Source organism: Oncorhynchus mykiss, chromosome 22 (assembly GCF_013265735.2).
Source record: "Oncorhynchus mykiss isolate Arlee chromosome 22, USDA_OmykA_1.1, whole genome shotgun sequence".
NCBI classification, from domain to species: Eukaryota; Metazoa; Chordata; class Actinopteri; order Salmoniformes; family Salmonidae; genus Oncorhynchus; species Oncorhynchus mykiss.
In genome coordinates, this window is record NC_048586.1 from 51,107,871 (window position 1) to 51,123,510 (window position 15,640).

General features: G+C 50.8%; 1 protein-coding gene across 2 annotated transcripts in view; it reads right to left on the minus strand.

Moving 5' to 3' along the window:
* Positions 1-1,445: 1,445 nt before the first annotated feature.
* Positions 1,446-15,640, minus strand: part of fam117bb (family with sequence similarity 117 member Bb) — an 80,421-nt gene continuing 66,226 nt past the window's right edge. For both annotated transcript variants that reach the window (XM_036959508.1, XM_036959509.1), the window contains exons 5-7: positions 11,228-11,660; positions 3,283-3,406; positions 1,446-2,378 (exon numbers count right to left, since the gene is read on the minus strand). In XM_036959508.1, coding sequence (XP_036815403.1) covers positions 2,087-2,378; positions 3,283-3,406; positions 11,228-11,660 — 849 coding nt within the window. In that variant the 3' untranslated portion in view covers positions 1,446-2,086. The remainder of the gene's footprint in view (positions 2,379-3,282; positions 3,407-11,227; positions 11,661-15,640) is intronic.

A 15,640-nucleotide genomic window follows, 5' to 3' on the forward strand; every position in this document is an offset into this window, starting at 1 on the left:
GTCTATTGAGTAATTGACTATTGAGTAATTGACTATTGAGTAATTGACTATTGAGTAATTGTCTATTGAGTAATTGACTATTGAGTAATTGTCTATTGAGTAATTGTCTATTGAGTAATTGACTATTGAGTAATTGACTATTGAGTAATTGTCTATTGAGTAATTGTCTATTGAGTAATTGTCTATTGAGTAATTGTCTATTGAGTAATTGTCTATTGAGTAATTGTCTATTGAGTAATTGACTATTGAGTAATTGTCTATTGAGTAATTGTCTATTGAGTAATTGACTATTGAGTAATTGCCTCTTCCATTTTTATGGCAGAGTATTGTATTCGTTACATACACCAGAATGGTGTAGGGTGAAGTTTCTCCTTGATGCTGATCTTGGAGTTTCCCCCACAGACTGGTTAAGGTTAGGATTAAGGTTAGGATTAAGGTGAGGGGAAGCTGATCCTAGATCTGTACATAGGGGGAACTTCATCCTGGAGGCATTGGAATCTGGTTAGTTAGAGCAACAACAGCCACATGTCCTGTTAAATCTAATTGGTTACTTATCATACAAATTGTTACGGCTGAACCATATTCTATATTCTTTATTTCTCCAAGGCAGGCTTTCTCTCGTTGTGTGGAGGTACCTTCCATTCCTTCCTTTATTTTCTATTCCCTGTTAGATCAACAGAAGAAACGTGTGGAGTTCTATGCTGCTCTGCTACTCCCCATCTCTTTCTTTGTTCCCTGATGTATCTGAAAGGTCAGCATGCGTCATGAATGGAGCACTATTCCCTATACGGTGCACTCCCCTATGGGCTCTCGTCAAAAGTAGTGCACTACATAGGGAATAGGGTACCGTCCAGCACGGTGACACTGGTTGTGTGTCCAACAGATAAGACAGACACTATTCAAACAACTGGGTTCCTCTCCCTGTCCACAGACAGACAGACAGACAGGCAGACAGGCAGACAGACAGACAGACAGACAGACAGACAGGCAGACAGACATACAGACAGACAGACAGACAGACAGACAGACACTATTCAAACAACTGGGTTCTTCTCCCTGTCCACAGACAGACAGACAGACAGACAGACAGACAAGAGATGAGGCTAAGGACATTGTAGACTCTTGACCCTGATGAGCCAGGTTGGAAAACAGGCACATTCACTTTCCTCTTTACTTCTCTTGGAAGTTTGTAGAACACTTGGAACTCTTGAAAGGTTCTAGAACTCTTGGAACTCTTGAAAGGTTCTAAAACTCTTGGAACTCTTGAAAGGTTCTAAAACTCTTGGAACTCTTGAAAGGTTCTAGAACTCTTGGAAAGTTATGGAACCACCTCCACCACATAATATGCCCCTCTGCATCTGAGTCACTGAGGAGATCTAGGACCTTTGTCAACCTGAGAGCATTGTGATCGTAACCAGGTCTCTTGGTCTCACTGAGAACTGAACTGGGAAAAATCATTGTTTGTTTATTACACGCATTACATAAAAATACATTTCTGATAAAAAGCTCCACTGCAAAAAAATATGACAAAATACAGACTACTTATTTTCTTTCCAGGAAAGATGCAGATGGATACTACCACTGTCACAGGTAAACATGAATGGGGTACGGAAACAATCTTTAGGTTTAGATTCATCTCTGAGATCAATGAGAATCTCGGTTGTTGAGATCAGTTCACTTCAAACCACTGGCTGTGGGGTGTCCATTTTGTCTGCTCCCTACGAGGAGTGAGAAGGGAGAGGAGTGGCAGGGCCATGCGTCCGCTGTCCTGTCAACACTCAGAGGTTACAGGGTCAGAGGTTATAGGGTGGTAGTAGTAAACATATCTAACTCTATATCAACTACAAAGCTGCAGAGGTCCAGGAGGAGCATTTCAAAAGACATGTTATTCTGCCATATGATTAGAAAAGGATCCGCTGGGAGTTTGTGCACCGGGATTCTGGTGGTTCTGATCTGAAGGGGTCTGGTGTTCATTTGTTGTTGTGGTTGTCTGCTGGTTATTGTGGGGCTGGTTTGGGGCCTGTAGTTATGGTGGACTCTAGCTGGTTTGTTGGTAGGGACTCTAGCTGGTCTGTTGATAGGGACTCTAGCTGGTCTGTTGGTCCAGGGTCAGGGGAGAAAGGCTGAGGGAAGCCCCAGTAAGAGGTGTGCTGAGGGGGGACAAGGTAAGGTTTGGCCCGGCCACGGGGCTCTTCAGGCTGAGCTCCTGGGTGGTCGTGGGGAGGACGGGCTCGAGGTTTCGTTCCTGTATGGTCGTGGGTAGGAGGGGCTTGAGGATGCTGACGAGGCAGAAGGCAGAGCCACTGTTGGGGATGAAGTTGACCTTGTTCCTGTCTGGACCTGTGAGGAACTGAGGGACCTGCTGGGGAGGCTTGGACCTGGGGGAGGGGAGGGGAAAGAACAGGAGAGGAGAGGAGGGGAGGGGAGAGGAAAAGAGAGGAGAGGAGGGTAGAAGAGAGGAGAGGGGAGAGGAAAAGAGAGGGGAGAGGAAAAGAGAGGGGAGAGGAAAAGAGAGGAGAGGAAAAGAGGAGAGGAGAGGAAAAGAGGAGAGGAGGGTAGAAGAGAGGAGAGTAGAAGAGAGGAGGGGGGGTAGAAGAGAGGAGGGGAGAGGAGGGGAGAAGAGAGGAGAGGAGGGTAGAAGAGAGGAGAGTAGGGTAGAAGAGAGGAGAGGGGGGTAGAAGAGAGGAGGGGAGAGGAGGGGAGAGGAGGGGAGAGGAGAGGAGAGGAGGGGAGAGGGGAGGAGAGGACGAGAGGAGGAGGGGAGAGGGGAGGAGAGGACGAGAGGAGGGGAGGAGAGGAGAGGAGGAGAGGAGGAGAGGAGAGGAGGGGAGAGGAGAGGAGAGGAGAGGAGAGGAGAGGAGAGGAGAGGAGAGGAGAGGAGAGGAGTGGAGAAGAGGGGAGAGGAGGGGAGAAGGGAGGAGGGGGGAGAGGAGGGGAGGGGAGGAGGGGGGAGAAGAGGGGAGGAGGGGGAGAAGAGGGGAGAAGGGGGGAGAAGAGAGGAGAGGAGGGGAGGAGAGGAGAGGAGGGTAGAAGAGAGGAGAGGGGGAGAGGAGGAGAGAGGAGAGGGGGGAGAAGAGAGGAGGACAACCGCGAACACACAGAGAGAACAGAAGTGTCACTAAACATAACAGCACATTCTGACTCAGCTAGTCTGGGGTCATTATCATCATCTCAAGGTTTAATGCTCTGCACTCTCAGGCAGAGAGATAAAGGCAGAACAAGAGGAGAAGGATGTTAAGAAACAACAACATGATCATTGATATGAGAGTAAAAAGTACTGACTGTGTTTCCTCAGTGAAGACCTTGACTCTCTCGCAGCCCTCAGGAGGCTCTCGTTTGAACATGTAGCTGTTGTTGGGTTTAGGAGAGGAGGCGTATTTAGGGAGCGGAGAGCTGGGCCCGAGGTCTGGGAAAAGTCATTATTATTATGAGTAATTATTGTTACGGTGCGTGAATGAGGACCCAAAAGCGAATTAACTTAAACAGAGCTTCTTTAATTACCAAACATAGGTAGGCTCAGACGGACCGGCAGATTCCGACAGGACAAGACAAGGTTACAGCAAACATGACGACAGTCTGGTTCAGGCATGAAACACAACAAACAAGAATCCGACAAGGACAGGAGCAGAAACAGAGAGAGATATAGGGACCTAATCAGAGGGAAAAAGGGAACAGGTGGGAAAAGGGGTGACGAGGTGGTTAGGAGGAGACAAGGCACAGCTGGGGGAAAGAGGGGGAGAAAAGGTAACCTAACAACGACCAGCAGAGGGAGACAGGGTGAAGGGAAAGGACAGAGACAAGACACAACATGACAGTACATGACAGTACCCCCCCACTCACCGAGCGCCTCCTGGCGCACTCGAGGAGGAAACCTGGCGGCAACGGAGGAAATCCTCGATCAGCGCACGGTCCAGCACGTCCCGAGAGGGAACCCAACTCCTCTCCTCAGGACCGTACCCCTCCCAATCTACGAGGTACTGGTGACCACGGCCCCGAGGACGCATGTCCAAAATTCTACGGACCCTGTAGATGGGTGCGCCCTCGACAAGGATGGGGGGGGGGGGGGGGGAAGACGAGCGGGGGCGCGAAGGACGGGCTTGATGCAGGAGACATGGAAGACCGGGTGGACGCGACGAAGGTATCGCGGAATAAGAAGTCGAACTGCGACAGGATTAATGACCCGAGAAATACGGAACGGACCAATGAACCGCGGGGTCAACTTGCGAGAAGCCGTCTTAAGGGGAAGGTTCTGAGTGGAGAGCCAAACTCTCTGACCGCGACAATATCTAGGACTCTTAGTTCTACGCTTATTAGCAGCCCTCACAGTCTGCGTCCTATAACGGCAAAGTGCAGACCTGACCCTCTTCCAGGTGCGCTCGCAACGTTGGACAAAAGCCTGAGCGGAGGGGACGCTGGACTCGGCGAACTGAGATGAGAACAGCGGAGGCTGGTACCCGAGGCTACTCTGAAAAGGAGATAGCCCGGTCGCAGACGAAGGAAGCGAGTTGTGGGCGTATTCTGCCCAGGGGAGCTGTTCTGACCAAGACGCAGGGTTGCGAAAAGAAAGACTGCGTAAGATGCGACCAATAGTCTGATTGGCCCGTTCTGCTTGACCGTTAGACTGGGGGTGAAAGCCGGAAGAGAGACTGACGGAAGCCCCAATCAAACGGCAAAACTCCCTCCAAAATTGAGACGTGAATTGCGGACCTCTGTCCGAAACGACGTCTGACGGAAGGCCATGAATTCTGAAAACATTCTCGATGATGATTTGTGCCGTCTCTTTAGCAGAAGGAAGCTTAGCAAGGGGAATGAAATGAGCCGCCTTAGAGAACCTATCGACAACCGTAAGAATAACAGTCTTCCCCGCTGACGAAGGCAGTCCGGTGACAAAATCTAAGGCGATGTGAGACCACGGTCGAGAGGGAATAGGAAGCGGCCTGAGACGGCCGGCAGGAGGAGAGTTACCGGACTTAGTCTGCGCGCAGACCGAACAAGCAGCCACGAAACGACGCGTGTCATGCTCCCGGGTGGGCCACCAAAAACGCTGGCGAATGGAAGCAAGCGTACCCCGAACGCCAGGGTGGCCGGCTAACTTGGCAGAGTGAGCCCACTGAAGAACGGCCAGACGAGTAGGAACGGGAACGAAAAGAAGGTTCCTAGGACAAGCGCGCGGCGACGGAGTGTGAGTGAGCGCTTGCTTTACCTGCCTCTCAATTCCCCAGACAGTCAACCCGACAACACGCCCCTCAGGGAGAATCCCCTCGGGGTCAGTGGAGGCTACTGAAGAACTGAAGAGACGAGACAAAGCATCAGGCTTGGTGTTCTTAGAGCCCGGACGATAAGAAATCACGAACTCGAAACGAGCGAAAAACAGCGCCCAACGCGCCTGACGCGCATTAAGTCGTTTGGCAGAACGGATGTACTCAAGGTTCCTATGGTCAGTCCAAACGACAAAAGGAACGGTCGCCCCCTCCAACCACTGTCGCCATTCGCCTAGGGCTAACCGGATGGCGAGCAGTTCGCGGTTACCCACATCATAGTTACGTTCCGACGGCGACAGGCGATGAGAAAAATACGCGCATGGGTGGACCTTGTCGTCAGAGAGGGAGCGCTGAGAAAGAATGGCTCCCACGCCCACCTCTGACGCGTCAACCTCGACAACGAACTGTCTAGAGACGTCAGGTGTAACAAGGATAGGAGCGGATGTAAAACGATTCTTGAGGAGATCAAAAGCTCCCTGGGCGGAAACTGACCACTTAAAGCACGTCTTGACAGAAGTAAGGGCTGTGAGAGGAGCTGCCACCTGACCGAAATTACGGATGAAACGACGATAGAAGTTCGCGAAGCCGAGAAAGCGCTGCAGCTCGACGCGTGACTTAGGGACGGGCCAATCAATGACAGCTTGGACCTTAGCGGGATCCATCTTAATGCCTTCAGCGGAAATAACAGAACCGAGAAATGTGACGGAGGAGGCATGAAAAGTGCACTTCTCAGCCTTCACAAAAAGACAATTCTCTAAAAGGCGCTGGAGGACACGTCGACCGTGCTGAACATGAATCTGGAGTGACGGTGAAAAAATCAGGATATCGTCAAGGTAAACGAAAACAAAGATGTTCAGCATGTCTCTCAGGACATCATTGACTAATGCCTGAAAGACAGCTGGAGCGTTAGCGAGGCCGAAAGGAAGAACCCGGTATTCAAAGTGCCCTAACGGAGTGTTAAACGCCGTCTTCCACTCGTCCCCCTCCCTGATGCGCACGAGATGGTAAGCGTTACGAAGGTCCAACTTAGTGAAAAACCTGGCTCCCTGCAGGATCTCGAAGGCTGAAGACATAAGAGGAAGCGGATAACGATTCTTCACTGTTATGTCATTCAGCCCTCGATAATCTATGCAGGGGCGCAGAGACCCGTCCTTCTTCTTGACAAAAAAAAACCCCGCGCCGGCGGAAGAGGAGGAGGGGACTATGGTACCGGCGTCAAGAGCTACAGACAAATAATCTTCGAGAGCCTTACGTTCGGGAGCCGACAGAGAGTATAGTCTACCCCGGGGGGGGGTGGTTCCCGGAAGGAGATCAATACTACAATCATACGACCGGTGTGGAGGAAGAGAGGTGGCCCTGGACCGACTGAACACCGTGCGCAGATCGTGATATTCCTCCGGCACCCCTGTCAAATCACCCGGCTCCTCCTGTGAAGAAGAGACAGAGGAAACAGGAGGGATAGCAGACATTAAACATTTCACATGACAAGAGACGTTCCAGGAGAGGATAGAATTACTAGACCAATTAATGGAAGGATTATGACAAACTAGCCAGGGATGGCCCAAAACAACAGGTGTAAAAGGTGAACGAAAAATTAAAAAAGAAATGGTTTCACTATGATTACCAGAAACAGTGAGGGTTAAAGGTAGCGTCTCACGCTGAATCCTGGGGAGAGGACTACCATCCAGGGCGAACAAGGCCGTGGGCTCCTTTAACTGTCTGAGAGGAATGTCATGTTCCCGAGCCCAGGTCTCGTCCATAAAACAGCCCTCCGCCCCAGAGTCTATTAAGGCACTGCAGGAAGCTGACGAACCGGTCCAGCGTAGATGGACCGACAAGGTAGTGCAGGATCTTGAAGGAGAGACAGGAGTAGTAGCGCTCACCAGTAGCCCTCCGCTTACTGATGAGCTCTGGCCTTTTACTGGACATGAAGTGACAAAATGACCAGCGGAACCGCAATAGAGACAGAGGCGGTTGGTGATTCTCCGTTCCCTCTCCTTAGTCGAGATGCGGATACCTCCCAGCTGCATGGGCTCAGCACCCGAGCCGGCAGAGGAAGATGGTAGTGATGCGGAGAGGGGGGCAACGGAGAACGCGAGCTCCTTTCCACGAGCTCGGTGACGAAGATCAACCCGTCGCTCAATGCGAATAGCGAGTTCAATCAAGGAATCCACGCTGGAAGGAACCTCCCGGGAGAGAATCTCATCCTTTACCTCTGCGCGGAGACCCTCCAGAAAACGAGCGAGCAAAGCCGGCTCGTTCCAGCCACTGGAGGCAGCAAGAGTGCGAAACTCAATAGAGTAGTCTGTTATGGATCGATTACCTTGACATAGGGAAGACAGGGCCCTGGAAGCCTCCTCCCCAAAAACAGATCGATCAAAAACCCGTATCATCTCCTCCTTAAAGTCCTGATACTGGTTAGTACACTCAGCCCTTGCCTCCCAGATTGCCGTGCCCCACTCACGAGCCCGTCCAATAAGGAGAGATATGACGTAGGCGACACGAGCAGTGCTCCTGGAGAAAGTGTAGGGCTGGAGAGAAAACACAATATCACACTGGGTGAGGAACGAGCGGCATTCAGTGGGCTCCCCAGAGTAACACGGCGGGTTATTGATTCTGGGCTCCGGAGATTCGAAAGCCCTGGAAGTGGCCGGTGGATCGAGGCGGAGATGGTGAACCTGTTCTGTGAGGTTGGAGACTTGGGTGGCCAGGGTCTCAACGGCATGTCGAGCAGCAGACAATTCCTGCTCGTGTCTGCCTAGCATCGCTCCCTGGATCCCGACGGCTGAGTGGAGAGGATCCGAAGTCGCTGGGTCCATTCTTGGTCGGATTCTTCTGTTACGGTGCGTGAATGAGGACCCAAAAGCGAATTAACTTAAACAGAGCTTCTTTAATTACCAAACATAGGTAGGCTCAGACGGACCGGCAGATTCCGACAGGACAAGACAAGGTTACAGCAAACATGACGACAGTCTGGTTCAGGCATGAAACACAACAAACAAGAATCCGACAAGGACAGGAGCAGAAACAGAGAGAGATATAGGGACCTAATCAGAGGGAAAAAGGGAACAGGTGGGAAAAGGGGTGACGAGGTGGTTAGGAGGAGACAAGGCACAGCTGGGGGAAAGAGGGGGAGAAAAGGTAACCTAACAACGACCAGCAGAGGGAGACAGGGTGAAGGGAAAGGACAGAGACAAGACACAACATGACAGTACATGACAATTATAACACACATGATCAGTTATCAGCCTGGGCGGCACAGTGTTTTCCATAATAAATAATAATAATAAATAAATAAACCATAATTTGCAAATAAATTCATTAAAAATCCTACAATGTGATTTTCTGGATTTTTTCCCCCTCATTTTGTCTGTCATAGTTGAAGTGTACATATGATGAAAATTACAGGCCTCTCTCATGTTTTAAAGTGGGAGAACTTGCACAATTGGTGGCTGACTAAATACTTTTTTGCCCCACTGTAGATACTTTTGTACCGGTTTCCTCCAGCATCTCCACAAGGCCCTCAGCATATGAAACAGATTAAATACAATAAATGAATGTGCCATTAAAACAAAACTAAGTGGATTTCGACTTGTTACCACATTACGGAGTACCACAATATGAGTCTTAATTTGAACGCTAGGTTTTATGGGTACTATGAAACCTCCACCGTGGGGCTCTATACGCGACGTTCAAATTGACTCACAGGGACGTGGAAGGAGCATCTCTCCCTCATGTAAAGACATTTGACTGGTACCACAGCGCACGCAACACAAATACCCAGGTACCAGGAGGCGGGACACGCAGCAGACTGTCAAACCAGTAGTAGTTCCCTGTCATTACTCACTTTATGAATGACAGGTGGCTGACCTATCAATAGATTGCTAAAGATGCAAATCGTTCATTCTAGTGTAGCCTATGCAAGTTCGCAAGAAATGGCTAACATCCGGATTTCAGGGACACAGTATTTCCAACCAAAGTTTCCCTGAAAAACGGTTGTATGTTTTTTTTATGCCTACTACGTCTGGTTCATTCTAGTGGAAGAGGGCTCACCTGCTACGTCTGGCTCATTCTAGTGGAAGAGGGCTCACCTGCTACGTCTGGCTCATTCTAGTGGAAGAGGGCTCACCTGCTACGTCTGGCTCATTCTAGTGGAAGAGGGCTCACCTGCTACGTCTGGCTCACTCTAGTGGAAGAGGGCTCACCTGCTACGTCTGGCTCATTCTAGTGGAAGAGGGCTCACCTGCTACGTCTGGCTCATTCTAGTGGAAGAGGGCTCACCTGCTACGTCTGGCTCATTCTAGTGGAAGAGGACTCACCTGCTACGTCTGGCTCATTCTAGTGGAAGAGGGCTCACCTGCTACGTCTGGCTCATTCTAGTGGAAGAGGACTCACCTGCTACGTCTGGCTCATTCTAGTGGAAGAGGGCTCACCTGCTACGTCTGGCTCATTCTAGTGGAAGAGGGCTCACCTGCTACGTCTGGCTCATTCTAGTGGAAGAGGGCTCACCTGCTACGTCTGGTTCATTCTAGTGGAAGAGGACTCACCTGCTACGTCTGGCTCATTCTAGTGGAAGAGGACTCACCTGCTACGTCTGGCTCATTCTAGTGGAAGAGGGCTCACCTGCTACGTCTGGCTCATTCTAGTGGAAGAGGACTTGGCTAACTAGTCTGGTTCATTCTAGTGGAAGAGGGCTCACCTGCTACGTCTGGCTCATTCTAGTGGTAGAGGACTCGGCTAACTAGTCTGGTTCATTCTAGTGGTAGAGGACTCGGCTAACTAGTCTGGTTCATTCTAGTGGAAGAGGACTCGGCTGACTAGTCTGGTTCATTCTAGTGGTAGAGGACTCGGCTAACTAGTCTGGTTCATTCTAGTGGTAGAGGACTCGGCTAACTAGTCTGGTTCATTCTAGTGGAAGAGGACTCGGCTAACTAGTCTGGTTCATTCTAGTGGAAGAGGACTCGGCTAACTAGTCTGGTTCATTCTAGTGGTAGAGGACTCGGCTAACTAGTCTGGTTCATTCTAGTGGAAGAGGACTCGGCTAACTAGTCTGGTTCATTCTAGTGGTAGAGGACTCGGCTAACTAGTCTGGTTCATTCTAGTGGAAGAGGACTCGGCTAACTAGTCTGGTTCATTCTAGTGGAAGAGGACTCGGCTAACTAGTCTGGTTCATTCTAGTGGAAGAGTGCTCACCTGCTACGTCTGGCTCATTCTAGTGGTAGAGGACTCGGCTAACTAGTCTGGTTCATTCTAGTGGTAGAGGACTCGGCTAACTAGTCTGGTTCATTCTAGTGGAAGAGGACTCGGCTGACTAGTCTGGTTCATTCTAGTGGTAGAGGACTCGGCTAACTAGTCTGGTTCATTCTAGTGGTAGAGGACTCGGCTAACTAGTCTGGTTCATTCTAGTGGAAGAGGACTCGGCTGACTAGTCTGGTTCATTCTAGTGGTAGAGGACTCGGCTAACTAGTCTGGTTCATTCTAGTGGAAGAGGACTCGGCTGACTAGTCTGGTTCATTCTAGTGGTAGAGGACTCGGCTAACTAGTCTGGTTCATTCTAGTGGAAGAGGACTCGGCTAACTAGTCTGGTTCATTCTAGTGGAAGAGGACTCGGCTAACTAGTCTGGTTCATTCTAGTGGTAGAGGACTCGGCTAACTAGTCTGGTTAATTCTAGTGGAAGAGGACTCGGCTAACTAGTCTGGTTCATTCTAGTGGTAGAGGACTCGGCTAACTAGTCTGGTTCATTCTAGTGGAAGAGGACTCGGCTAACTAGTCTGGTTCATTCTAGTGGTAGAGGACTCGGCTAACTAGTCTGGTTCATTCTAGTGGAAGAGGACTCGGCTAACTAGTCTGGTTCATAAAAAAAAAAAATCTGTATAAATACAATTGTATTTATTGACCAGTAGGGAGGTAGGGAGAGAGGGAGGGTCTCTGCTATGTATCTGATGTTCCCTAGGGCAGTCCTCACCTTTTTCTCTGCAGTCCGTTAGCAGCTCATCACTATTAGGCAAGGGGCTCTCTCCCACTCCGTCTCCCCCTCTCTCCCCCGTCATCTCTGTGTCGGTGGGGACAGTCAGGAAAGAGGGGGAGACGGACTCGGAGCGGCTGCTGTTACTGACCGCGCCACCTCCACAGGCCCCTCTCCCACCCTGGGGTGTCTGGGTGTTGATGCTGCGGAAAGCAGAGCTACTGTAGCACTGTGATATGATTGAAGGAGAGGAGGGGCGTTGGGACAGCGGAGGGGGGGCACGGCGTCCGTCTGGGACATGGTGGGGGTCGTCCCTCTCTCCTGCGTCACAGATGATGATCCTCTCTATTTCTTGGTTCAGCCCTTCCACACTGTTCCGGAACCGAGACACATAGGACTTGATGGGAATCAGGACAGTCTTTGGGATTGGAGCCTGGAGAGAGAGTTGAGTGAGAGTGAGTGAGTGAGTGAGTGAGTGAGTGAGTGAGTGAGTGAGTGAGTGAGAGAGAGAGACAGAGACAGAGAGAGTGTGAGAGATAGACAGAGAGAAAGAGAGAGTGTGAGAGAGAGAGAGAGTGTGAGAGAGAGAGAGAGAGAGAGAGGAAAGTGTTGGTGGTTTAGGAGGGCAACTCCAAAGGGCTTGACAAGGAGGACCTGAATCCCCTTTATAACACACATTCTTCTCTTCGACATCAGAAACCTCAACAACCACTTATCCCTTAACACTCAACATGAAGCAGCAACACAACTCCACTGAACTATTCCTGCTGCTCTCTCTCTGTGTGTGTGTGTGTGTGTGTGTGTGTGTGTGTGTGTGTGTCTGTGTGTGTGTGTGTGTGTGTGTGTGTGTGTGTGTGTAGTCTAAATACAAGTCAACCACACACTCACCTTGTAAATTGACTTACGCAAATACCACTCATAGACAGTGTCTAAACACAGACAGATGTTTAATCAACAATACCAATAAGAAGGTCTTTAACAACAAAGTAATAAAACCCAACTCTGAGGTCTAGTGACCTTGGGATCAACAGCATCTCAGTTGGAGGAGATAAATTAGGTGCAAAGTCAATCCCATCCAGCCCAGTCTCTCTGGGGAGGAACGGCCCCATCCAGCCCTGTCTCTCTGGGGAGGAACGGCCCCATCCAGCCCAGTCTCTCTGGGGAGGAACGGCCCCATCCAGTCTCTCTGGGGAGGAACGGCCCCATCCAGTGTCTCTGGGGAGGAACGGCCCCATCCAGCCCTGTCTCTCTGGGGAGGAACAGCCCCATCCAGCCCTGTCTCTCTGGGGAGGAACGGCCCCATCCAGTCTCTCTGGGGAGGAACAGCCCCATCCAGTCTCTCTGGGGAGGAACGGCCCCATCCAGTCTCTCTGGGGAGGAACGGCCCCATCCAGCCCAGTCTCTCTGGGGAGGAACGGCCCGATCCAGCCCTGTCTCTCTGGGGAGGAACGGCCCCATCCAGCCCAGTCTCTCTGGGGAGGAACGGCCCCATCCAGCCCAGTCTCTCTGGGGAGGAACGGCCCCATCCAGCCCAGTCTCTCTGGGGAGGAACGGCCCCATCCAGCCCAGTCTCTCTGGGGAGGAACGGCCCCATCCAGCCCAGTCTCTCTGGGGAGGAACGGCCCCATCCAGCCCAATCTCTCTGGGGAGGAACGGCCCCATCCAGCCCCTCTGGGGAGGAACGGCCCCATCCAGCCCAGTCTCTCTGGGGAGGAACGGCCCCATCCAGTCTCTCTGTGGAGGAACGGCCCCATCCAGCCCAGTCTCTCTGGGGAGGAACGGCCCCATCCAGCCCTGTCTCTCTGGGGAGGAACGGCCCCATCCAGCCCAGTCTCTCTGGGGAGGAACGGCCCCATCCAGTCTCTCTGGGGAGGAACGGCCCCATCCAGTCTCTCTGGGGAGGAACAGCCCCATCCAGCCCAGTCTCTCTGGGGAGGAATGGCCCCATCCAGCCCTGTCTCTCTGGGGAGGAACGGCCCCATCCAGCCCTGTCTCTCTGTGGAGGAACGGCCCCATCCTGTCTCTCTGGGGAGGAACAGCCCCATCCAGCCTCTCTGGGGAGGAACAGCCCCATCCAGTCTCTCTGGGGAGGAACGGCCCCATCCAGCCTGGTCTCTCTGGGGAGGAACGTCCCCATCCAGTCTCTCTGGGGAAGAACGGCCCCATCCTGTCTCTCTGGGGAGGAACGGCCCCATCCTGTCTCTCCGGGGAGGAACAGCCCCATCCAGTCTCTCTGGGGAGGAACGGCCCCATCCAGCCCGGTCTCTCTGGGGAGGAACGTCCCCATCCAGTCTCTCTGGGGAGGAACGTCCCCATCCAGTCTCTCTGGGGAGGAACGGCCCCATCCAGTCTCTCTGGGGAGGAACGGCCCCATCCAGCCCAGTCTCTCTGGGGAGGAACGGCCCCATCCAGTCTCTCTGGGGAGGAACGGCCCCATCCAGCCCAGTCTCTCTGGGGAGGAACGGCCCCATCCAGTCTCTCTGGGGAGGAACGGCCCCATCCAGCCCAGTCTCTCTGGGGAGGAACGGCCCCATCCAGCCCAGTCTCTCTGGGGAGGAACGGCCCCATCCAGTCTCTCTGGGGAGGAACGGCCCCATCCAGTCTCTCTGGGGAGGAACGGCCCCATCCAGCCCAGTCTCTCTGGGGAGGAACGGCCCCATCCAGCCTCTCTGGGGAGGAACGGCCCCATCCAGCCCTGTCTCTCTGAGGAGGAACGGCCCCATCCAGCCCAGTCTCTCTAGATCGTGTGTTATTCCTTGTCTCTTTTTAGAAGCAAACAACTGCTTTTTTTACAACAAAAAAACACGATTCACAACACGGGGGACCACACTGGTCTGGAGAGGCTGTTTGTTAATGCAATATTGGCAACAAAATTGTGCGACTGGGTTTGACTGGTTCTCTCAAATGTTATTTTCTCGTTGGCTGGCCCTCGCTTCATACTTGTCGCCAAACCCACTGGCTCCAGGTCATCTACAAGTCTTTGCTAAGTAAAGCCCCGCCTTATCACAGCTCACTGGTCACCATAGCAGCACCCACCCGTAGCACGCGCTCCAGCAGGTATATCTCACTTGTCATCTCCAAAGCAACATCCTCCTTTGGTCGTCTTTCCTTCCAGTTCTCTGCTGCCAATGACTGGAACAAACTGCAAAAATCACTGGAGCTGTATACTCATATCTCCCTCACTAACTTTAAGCACCAGCTGTCAGAGCAGCTCACAGATCACTGCACCTGTACATAGCCTATCTGTAAATAGCCCATCCAACTACCTCATCCCCATACTGTTATTTATTTATCTTGCTCTTTTGCACCCCAGTATCTCTACTTGCACATTCATCTTCTGCACATCTATCACTCCAGTGTTTAATTGGTATATTGTAATTACTTCACCACTATTGGCCTATTTTATTGTCTTACTTCATTTGCACACACTGTATATATATTTTTTTCTACTGTGTTATTGACTGTACGTTTGTTTATTCCATGTGTAACTCTGTGTTGTCTGTTCACACTGCTATGCTTTATCTTGGCCAGGTCGCAGTTGCAAATGAGAACTTGTTCTCAACTAGCCTACCTGGTTAAATAAAGGTGAAATAAATATATTAATCATTTTAAAAAAGATCAGAGGGTCCTTCACTGACAAAATCGTATTTTCAACTCTACTGATGGTTTTGTCACAAAGTGTTGAGTTATACGTATACGCAAACGTGCCCACTCTGGTCTTGGCACTGGCGCTCTAGCCAACAGCTCACAGATACGATACAACGGGGGGGGGGGGGCTAGGATATCTACAATAATGAGATTATTATGGGTAACAGCGATATTATTTTGTATTTGTCAAACTGCAGCCAAGCATCAATCGTCATGTCACCAGAATAAGACCCTTGATATTGATTAGAAAGGACTGGATCATTAAGCTCATCGCCGTGCTCTTTCACCACCCTGTGAAGTTCATCAGAATTTTCACTTCCTAGGGCTTCCAGTAGATGTCAACCGTCTTTAGAAACTTGAATGAGGCTTCTACTATGTTGTGGGACTGAATAAGAGCTGAATGAGTCAGGTCACTGGCAGAGAGCCATTTCCTGGTCATGCGCATTCCACATGATATCGCCCTGCGTTCCGTTGCTCCTGTAGACACAAAGGATTTTTCCAGATGGAACTTTATTGAAGATTTATGATAAAAACATCCTAATGATTCATTCTATACTTAGTTTGAAATGTTTCTTAATATATATATATTTTTTCAATTTAAAGTTTTATTAAGTTTTCTTGTTTTTCAATCAACCAACAAAACACATTCCACATTCACAGATGTGACAGGCTTAATATAACTTTTTAACGTTTTTTGTCAGAAGTAATGCACGAGCGTTTAGATATGTGTACCTAACGCTAACAAAAGTAGCTACTTGGACATAC